The sequence below is a fragment of the Populus euphratica genome, unplaced genomic scaffold, assembly GCF_000495115.2.
Source record: "Populus euphratica unplaced genomic scaffold, PopEup_1.0 scaffold48.1, whole genome shotgun sequence".
In the NCBI taxonomy this organism is placed as follows: Eukaryota; Viridiplantae; Streptophyta; class Magnoliopsida; order Malpighiales; family Salicaceae; genus Populus; species Populus euphratica.
This window is the reverse complement of record NW_011499879.1, coordinates 1520670-1531112: the sequence shown is the minus strand read 5'-3', so window position 1 is coordinate 1531112 and position 10443 is coordinate 1520670. Positions and strand designations below refer to the sequence as shown.

General features: G+C 32.4%; 1 protein-coding gene across 1 annotated transcript; it reads left to right on the top strand.

The window, feature by feature from the left end:
• The first annotated feature begins 5938 nt into the window (after positions 1-5938).
• LOC105129088 (xylulose 5-phosphate/phosphate translocator, chloroplastic-like) lies at positions 5939-7765 on the top strand. The gene has a single exon (XM_011031025.1). The coding sequence runs from the start codon at positions 6093-6095 to the stop codon at positions 7416-7418; it is 1326 nt and encodes a 441-aa protein (XP_011029327.1). The 5' UTR covers positions 5939-6092; the 3' UTR covers positions 7419-7765.
• The last annotated feature ends 2678 nt before the right edge of the window (positions 7766-10443 follow it).

The following is a 10443-nucleotide window of genomic DNA, read 5'->3' as shown; positions in this document are numbered from 1 at the left end:
AATTACTTTGATGGTAAAATACTATTTTTTCTTTTTACATATTTCAATTTATTTTATCATGTTATAATTTTATATCTTGATTTTCAGGTTTTGATATCAATAGTATTACAGAATCAAAGTGACAAAGTGCAATGTTCTTGTCATCTTGATATGCTTTTTGATTGGGATGATATGCACAATGAAGATTTATATTTTTTGCATGAGATGTTTTATTTTTTATGGCAATATTATTTGTTATTTTTTTAAGCCCTTTTGAAGGCAATGCTTTGTAATTTTAATTTTAATTTGGTGTGTGTGTTATTTAAACTTTGATGCATGAGAAGTTCAAAACACAAATATTATAAAGACTTGCAACATATTAAACACAATATTAGCACTAATAATTTAATATAAATAAATGTTTAGTTATAAAAATAATTAAATATATTATAGAATTTTGTAACAAAATTAGATAATATTTACATTAATTACAAACCCATCAGAAAGCCCATTAAAAAACCCATTAGAAAGCCCAAAAAAGTCTTAAAGAAAATAAGACAGGTTTTCCGGTTTTTTTTGTAAAAAAACCGAACCGAAACCGGTCGGTTTGAACCGATTCCGGTTGGGTTCCGGTTTGAACTTTTAAATTTTTTAAAATTTGATTTTGGTTAGTTTTTTAGATAAAAACCGAACCGAACCGAAAATGCTCACCCCTACTTAATATCCAAGTATTGGCTCTCTATGAGTACATGTATCTAAATATTTGAAGTGAATAATGAAATATTTTTTATTAGGTTTTAAAACGGGCATTAGACCAGTATAGATGTATGAATAGGCAACAAAGTAGGCTTTGCCTATTCATACATCATTACAGTTCATGCTTGTAAGTTTGTCAATCATTTGTGTAAATCTAACAACTCAACTTTCACATTTATAAATCTAACAAATTCAAATTAAAAATAATGATATGCTTTCATATTTTCCAATCCTTTCACGCATGCACATATCAAAATTATTTTCAAAATCAATACAATTCTCAGTATTCATCATCTCAAAATCATATTTTTTTTTATAATCTAATTAACACTAACAAAACTCATCAACAATATTTCACAATCATTCATACAAATCTATTTCATTTTCAAAAATCATAATTCAATTGTTAACCATAAATTTACAAATTTATAAACCATTTTTAATCTAATAATTGAACCAATAATGTTTAAAAAATTCAACAAAATCACAATCAATTCAATGGCACTCTTCGAAATCACAAAAATATCTCATAATATCACTACAAAGATCCAATCATAAACATCATATAATTCCTTTTATTTCAAAGTAATATTTTACCCATTCAATTAAACCTAAACAAAATCAATTGAAGCATTCAATAAACTCCACGTTTCAATGGTTAACAATAAAATCTTAATTACTCTAAAATTAAATCCTTAATCAAATTTCCATAATGCTTGTTACAAACACAACCACACATTAAAAATTCAACAAAATCCATCACAAAAAATATCTCACTCACACAAAATTAGTATACAGTAAAACTTTAACTCAATCTTATCAAGTTTAAAATCACGAACAATCAAGTATTTGTCTACTTAAATCATTCAAACACATATATAAATAATAAAAATATTACACTATATTTAACAATAACCCCTGTATAAAATAAGATCAAGGTGTCATGATTTGAGGGTTCAGAAGTTAAACCTTTAATGATTAATGGAATGTGAATCGAAACTGTTGGAATTCGATAGAAGCAGTGGTGATGCTTATATCCAAGGTTGTCAAAAATATATTTTTGACACAGTATAGAAAATATAAAATAAACTTGGATTGTAAACACATATCATAAAATTATAAGGATTTTTTTTTCAAACATAGTTTAAACACCTTAAAATACATGGTTTAAATAAAAATTCATATATAGTTCAAGTGCCTTAAAATACATGGTTCAACAATTCAATATCTGTACCATGTTCCCATCTCACATCAAGTCTGTTACCAGAAGACTTTTTTTCTAAATGCCATAAGTTCAACAATTCAAGAATCAACTCAGATCAGTTTGTAATCAATCCAAACATGATATGATTTTAATTAAATTTTTGTTAAAAAAAAGTACCATAAGACATGTGTTATATATAATTTTTTTTATTTTTAATATTAATACATCAAAATGATTCATAAATATAAAAAAAATATTAATTTATAATTTAAAAAAAATTTAAAAAAAAAAACTTTCACAACATGACAAACACTAGTTGACTAGGTTAGAAATAACTTTTGTTCATAACATTAGTCATGAGGGACACTATTGGTAGGTGACGTGAGTGAGATATTAAAAAAATTAAGTTAATAAGTAATTAAGTAGGAGTTAATCAAGTAAGGTTAATTGTGCCGTTGAAGTGAATGCAAGAGGGGATATATTGGGAATCGAGCCTGACAAGAAAGTCTACCATGTCATCCCTTTCTGGGTGTAGCTGGCACTGGGAGCCCATCTTTTGTGTGGATAAATGGCATGCCGTTATTGGTCTGGAGGAAACATATATTGCACTATTACAGTGCAGTATATGTTTTTGTTGAAATCATAAAATCGGTACCAAAATCATGATTTTTTGTGATTTTATTTGATTTTACCGATTTCAACCCCATTTTATCAATCTTCGAGTTTTTAAGACAATTCTACATGTTAAGCATATATTAACTCATAAAATTATACAATTTTACAAGTTAAATTGTGATTTTAACAACTTTGCTTATGCCTCATGTATGAGAGAACCATAAAGGTTGTTAGCATGTTTTCCCATGTACAGACAAGTATCTCTCTGTAAAATTTCAGTTTAATCTAATGTATTTTTTTTTAGAGATATACATGATCTCGTAAAATTAGTTAGTATATATTTTAAGGCTAAACTCAGACCTGATTTGATTTGTATCATCCTCCTTTTCTTTAAAAAGATTTCCCCTCAAATCTATATCATGAAAAACATCTTTTAACATCATCAAATTAGTATTAGGCTAAAAAATAATATCATAGTAAAAAACAAGAAAAACCTTGTTAGAAAAAAAATCCACCTGATATATAAACTTTTTTTTTTAATTTTAGTTATCCATTATGTCGTGGGGCAATGTCGTCTAACAACGGTAGAGGCTCTTTATCATGCCTCCTATGTGAGGTGTTGTGTGTTGGGAAGGGTTTTTGAATTTAATCATAAAATTATGATTAATGTTTAGGAATTGCCACCTAGTATTTGGTCATTAGGAACCTATAGTCCACAAGAGTCTGAGTAAGGAATTGGTTGCACAAGAAGAAGATACATCACCCTTAGTGCACCCTACCTAAGGTAAGCTGCATTGTTGTTTGATTATTTTTTTCTAAGTCGGGTTCTATTCATTGGTCTTTTCTAAGGTTTAAGGCAGATCTCTCTTTATGAGAAAGTTTCTACCTTATTGGGTTAAATTCTAACCATTCTAAAGTTTAAATTTTAGCATTGCATTTCTACACCTTGTATCTTTAATACCTGAGGGTGTATTTTATCGTGTAATTTTACACCCTATAAATATTAAAGTATACATCTGGACCCTAAAAAAAGATTGAAAAATGATTTTTGACATATTCACCAAATCCTAATGGATAATCATAAACTGGTTACGATATCTATTTTTGGATTTTTTTTAAACATGAAAAAAATGCAAATTTTTTTATGAACAATATGCTTGGAAAAATTTTAGGATTTGGCCGTATACAACAAAATATTTTTTCTTTTTGAGAATGTTTAAATTTTTTTTTGAAATATTTCGAAGAAAACCAGGTATTTTAATACTGAATTTGTATTTTACAATGTAAACATACAACTCGATATTATACAAAATTGATAAAAAAAAAATATACTAGAAAAATCATAAATTTTTTAAAAATGATTTTTGAAATTTTTTAGATTTTTTTTTAAAATGGGGTTGGGCCAAACCTAGCCATTTGGAATGATGGGCTAATTAATTAGCTGCCGCATGCGACGAGCAAGAAAGAAGAAAGAGGCAAAGCAGGGAGGAGGAAGTTGTTTGGCGTGGGGGTCTTGGACATGATGAGGTGGTTCGGTCGGTGGCTCAAGAGGCTTCAACCGAGGTGATGGTGGCTGGAGTCGGTTGTGAGAGGGAGAAGAAAAGGTTGCAGAGGAGAGAAAAGGGCTGAAAGGAGAAGAGAAAGAGTTGCGGTGGCAGCTTGATGGTCGGTTGATGGTTGTGTTGGCTTCCTTCGATGAAGCTGATGGTTGGGGTAGGAATGGTGGAAGAAATGGTGGCAGTGTTGGCTGCTTATGGCGAAGAAAGAAAGAAAAAGATGCAAAAAAAGAGAATCTACAGAGAGGAGAGGAAAGACCTCGTGGTGGCTGTGCCTATCGCTGGTGAGGATTTGGGTTCGTAGGGAGGCTAAGACACCGTCTGTTGGTGAGGAGGAATGTTTTTGTAGGGGTCTTCAAGGGCTGAAGAAGCAGCGGGGAGAGAGAGAGGAGATAAAGTTGACTGGAAGAAAAACAGGGGAGAAGCTGTTTTTTTGGCTTATTTTGGACCCAATTTTCTCCTCTCCCAGACCATCAAATCCACCTCTATTTATAAGCGGTGGAAGAGGGCAATCTTGTCTACACTGAAGAAAAATTTCAGCTCTTGATTCAAATAGGAAGGATCCTAACCGTTGGCTCAAAGTAGGTATGATATACTATCAAATTGTCAAATCTGCAACTGCAGGCTGCCTGAGTTGGCCTTTTTGGGGTGATTCCACGTCCGTTTCTTTGCCAATGAGCCGTTGAAGACCATATCTGGACATAAATGGATGTCTGGTGATTAGTTTCTTGCAAGTGCTGGCAAATTTGGTAAACGTTAGGTACATTAAATACAACTGCAAAGTAGGTAACCGGACCAACTATTTCAGAGAATTAAAGAAGAAGATAAACAGTACTAGAATTCCTTTTTAGCCAAAGTTCATTTCAGTCCTTTCTCTTTCAATTGCTTTCAATTGAACCCCTAATTGACCATAGACTTCTGCAATTTAGACCCTGATGAATTACTGTTTGAGCCTCGAATTTACAAGCCTTTTTCAATATAGTCCTTGGTCTTGGATTTCTCAATTTAGCCCCTAATTGACCCTAAAACTTCAATTTTCTTTCAATTTGCCCCCTAATTTCAATCAATTAACTTTGTAAAAATTAAATTTGGTCTCTTAAAATTTCAATCTTTTTAATTAAGCCAAAATTAGGCCTCAAAACTTAATTTTTCATCAATTAAGCCCTAAATAAAATTAATTTGACCTATTTAAAGTATAATTAAGTCTTTACGCTTAATTAAATCCTTCAATTGGACCTAAATTAATTCTTAAACATAATTAAAGTTCAATTAAATCACATTGGCCTATTAAAAAAATTTAATTATATTCTTGAACTTAATTTTTATACAAATTTATTTAATAATCATTTAATTTGACATTGAATTTACATTTTTTTTCCTCTATTTTTTGACATAATAAGATATATTTAGGCCTTGAATTTCCTTTAAAAATTACAGCTTGATTCCTCGACCTACATTTTTCATGTTATCAATTTTAATTTTAACAAAAATAATTTTTAAAAATAACTCAAAATTAGATTATCCCGCGTTATATACTTGCTTTGATATTAAAAATGCAATAATTATATATATGCCTTTCGTTCGTCACAAAATTTGGCTGGTAAAAAAGTGGCATCTGTCTGCCAAAGACTCCAGGTAATAAGAAAGAAGAAGTGTACCTTGTCTCCGATGGCATAATTTTGTGTACTTTTTTATACTTCTTCCCCCCTGTTTTTTTCTTGGTTTCCAAAAATCTTGAAAGAATAAAATTATAAAACTAATACTGTTATTATAGATGACAAATTGCATCCAAACGGTACCCTAAAGATTTGGAAAGGGGCCTCTTTTACTTGACTTTTTAAGCTTGGCGTTTGCTTCTCGTGGAGCTAACCTACTCACCAAAAAAATCTCCTTCCCGTATATGTTCATGCTTTTCATTTGCATAATCTCTCTCACTCACTCTCTCTCTCTCTAATATCACTAAAGCTAGTAGGAGATAAAAAATGCATACTTTGAATCTTGCACAATCTTCTCCTGTCACTTTCTCTAAATCCACCAACCATAGATACTCCATTAATGCTTCTTCACTTTTAAATCCAAATCTTATCAGTAGGACTCATAATCAGACTGCCCTGTTTAATAAACCCTCTACTCAGATTGGTGCATTAACCACCAAAGTATCAAACTTTGGCAAAATTCATGGTTACCCATTTGGCCGCTCTTCAAGATCCACTTCACAGATCCATGATTCAGGCTTCCGAAGGGACCATTTTGACAGAATCCATGAAAACCAATCTGGGTTTTTCTCAAAGTCTGGGTCTTTTATCACCAAAGCAGCGGCATCGGAACCGGAATCCAGCCCAGAAGGAGATGCTAGTGCAGTTTCAAAGCCAAAGTCTAAGACTCTCCAACTTGCACTTGTCTTTGGTCTCTGGTACTTCCAAAACATTGTCTTTAATATTTACAACAAGAAGGCATTGAATGTGTTTCCATTTCCATGGTTTCTTGCTTCTTTCCAGCTTTTTGTGGGGTCCATTTGGATGTTGATTTTATGGTCATTGAAGCTTCAATCATGTCCTAAGATCTCAAAGCCATTCATTATTGCTCTTCTTGGACCTGCGTTGTTTCACACAATAGGCCACATATCAGCCTGTGTTTCGTTCTCCAAGGTTGCTGTTTCTTTCACTCATGTTATCAAATCATCGGAGCCTGTTTTCTCTGTTGTTTTTTCTTCATTTCTTGGTGATACATACCCCTTGAAAGTCTGGCTTTCTATTCTCCCTATTGTCCTCGGTTGTTCCCTTGCTGCTGTCACTGAAGTGTCCTTTAATTTCCAAGGCTTGTGGGGTGCTTTGATTAGTAATGTTGGGTTTGTGTTAAGGAACATTTACTCAAAAAGGAGTTTGCAGAACTTCAAGGAAGTTGATGGACTCAACTTGTATGGTTGGATTAGCATAATCTCATTGTTTTATCTCTTTCCTGTTGCGGTTGTGATTGAAGGGTCTCAATGGATTCAAGGGTATCATAAGGCAATTGAGGCTGTTGGAAAATCATCAACATTTTATATATGGGTGTTGCTGTCTGGTGTTTTTTACCATCTTTATAACCAATCATCCTACCAGGCACTTGACGAGATTAGCCCCTTAACCTTTTCGGTAGGTAACACTATGAAGAGAGTTGTGGTGATTATTTCTACTGTCTTGGTGTTCAGGAATCCAGTTAGGCCTCTGAATGCACTTGGATCAGCCATTGCAATATTTGGGACTTTCTTGTACTCTCAGGTAACTGCCAAGAAAGCCAAGAAACCTGAAGTTGAAAAGCAGAACTAGTTGGATTTAGTAGACTTTGATACTCTTGAATTTAATAAATTTGTTTCGTCTCTTTTTCCACAGTTTAATGATATTTCCTTGCCGTCGTCGTTTCAAGATACCCTTCTGTTCTCTGTTTTCTTTGCCATCTATGGTTTTGTGTGCCATGCATGACATTTAAGACTTAAATGGGAGTTTTATCTTTCATTAGTTTAGTTTCTTACTATCTTTAGTTCAGTAAAACATTGTTGGTTAGAGCAAGGCTTTCCCATTCTACCATTATTTGGTGCCAAATTACCGTAATTTAGCTTCTAATGGTACCGGTTCTGGTTTAAATAAATGTCGTACGAGTGAGATCTATTCATTCATGAACTGAAGAACCCTGAACATGCTGACCTTTTCAGTTACACAAGGCTTATACCACGTACCTGATTAATTCCTTAAAAATGTCCAAGTCAATTGGCTGAAGGCTCATTATTTTTAGATTTCCTATGACATGCCAGTCCAAGGTTAGCCTACTTTACATAACTATAACTTAGCTACATATCAGTAATGCAGTTTGCGTACGAAATATGAATTGTACGCCATACCCGTTGGGTTTGGGTTGGTTTGGTAAGTGGGTGATAATAATTAATTTTTAAAGTGTTTTTTATTTAAAAATATATTAAAATAATATTTTTTTATTTTTTAAAATTATTTTTGGACAGAATACATAATTTCAACGTAAAGATCCTTGTCCTGGCCCGTTGAGCTCAATAGAATACGCTGGAGAGTTGAGATCGGTGTCTATACCTGAGAGCATTCGCCAAATAGGTTTTTTGGTTCAAGAATGATATGATTAGGTGATCAATAATTCTCCAGGTCCACTTGTGATTAATTGCCTCACTGATGAAAGCTTTTTACAGTGAAGTCAAACAATAATAGAGTAATTCAGGTGCCTCCCACCTCCAGTTATTAGAAAGTTTTGGTTAGTGGTTCTGAAACAGGGGAAAAAACTTGGGAAAAACAGAATAATGTTTCAGAATCAATATATCCATCCTAATCCATTCTCTCTCGTTTTATAAACATTATATGTTTCATGTAATAGTGTATTAGCTTTATCTACCACAACTTTTACCCTGCTTGTGGCCCCCGTTTGACCCGAAGAGAAAGGCAACACTTTTGAAAATTTGTAACCTACCCCTGCTATGCACAAGTGGAATGAGCTTGACTTTCTGCTCCAAATTTTGTCCCGGTTGTCTTAAAAATTTAATTTCGAAATCTCTGCTCATTCCCTGATCAATGACAAGCTATGCTACAGGGTGCATTGCATAACGTGAAACAGAAAATTAATAGAATGTTTGAATTCACTTTTTTTTTTTTTTTAATTCATGTGGGGGTGTTTGGGTTAGTTTACGGATGCTTCAACTAAACCTCATTGATTCTAAAATTGACGATATAATAAATCTTTATTGACTATCAATATTAGTAATTATAGAACTCAAACTTTAAACAGAGGCAAATCTCTTGATTCCCCTAGTTTTTATCATTAACCAACTCCTTGATAGTTATATGTATCCACTTTTGTGACATAAGAAGTGGGAATGTTGAGAAATTGAAGAAAATCAGCGTTTATACTTGGTTAGAGGATATTTGTAGCTTGATTCATGATTTTGTAGTTTTTCTTCAAGTCTTAGGTTGCATTGAAGATTTTCTAGTTATGCTGAATATTGAACCAGTTGAGACTTAGGTACCAATTGTTTGTGAATTTGAAAGCTTTTGGGGTGGTAATGGTATATTAGTTCCTGCTTATTTAAATATTATTTTTGAACTGAGGACATGAACAAAATTCGTGCTTGTAAAATTGTAGAAGATGGAAGATAATAAGGTTCCTCAAGCTAGTCTCACGAGGGCATGAATCATGAATTTGTGAAGGAGATAATCACGATAAATATTCTTGATTATTTTCTAATTAATAAAAGAAAGAGATCAAGAAATTGAATAACTCAAGGTAATCAGGAAATTATTTCAATCATTTGAAGAAAGGAGATGATAAAATATTATTTATAATTTATTTTCTTATATGTCTTGTTATACGATTATGAATTGGATGTAAAACATATAGTAAATTATCAAATAATAACATCCTCTTCTATTCTAAATTTTCTTCAGGGTAGGTCATTCATATCTTAATCTAAATATTAGCTTTTGGTTTTTTAGCTGGAGGTCTTATGCTGTTTGTTCAAAAACGCTTTGTTTTCAATTTTTTTGTTGTTTATTAAATATTTTATTTATTAATATTTTTTAATGATACATCAACTTATGATAAGAAGAAATCTTAAGATCATGTGAATAATCAAATGACATCTTAAAACAAAAAAAAATTAAAGGTGCAAGATGACAAATCTCATTAGGAGAATTGAGATCTTACATAAAAGAAAAACAAGAGAAACCTGGTATAAGTTGATAAGTTTTTGCAAAAGAGATAAAGTGGTACAAAAAAGACTTCTACCTAATGAAGAAGATGGAAAATGAGACTTCTGCAACCTATCAAATATTTACATATTGGTGATTAAAAAGTGTTTAAGCTGATAATCTTCTCATCATTTTTTTGTGGCTTTTTCAAACAAATAAAATAAAAGGTATGTTAGGGCGATAGTCATTCACTTAAGAACTGGAGGCCCAGAAACAGGGCAGGGGTGAGGGGCAAATGTCATTTTGCATGTGAAGTGAAGGTGCCAAATAAAACACACAATTGAGAGGCAGATACTCCCATTGTCAGCAGTCTCTTGCATGCGAAAAAAGGCCTTTTCATTCGTCTGTTAATCTGATCTGAAACAGTTCAAGGGACTCGGAGGACTAATGCAATCAAGGTTTTGGTCTCTCTTTTTAATCCGATCTGAAGCAGTTCAAGGTACAAGCGCAGTTAAGAAGAGATAGATTGTGTCATCTGCACGGTTTATGGCATTGGCAATGAGAGTATAAAGAGCACCACAAACACCATTAAAACTGATTGTGAGAGATAAAGCAAGTGATCTGTTGGATGGGAAGTTTCTAATGCATAAAA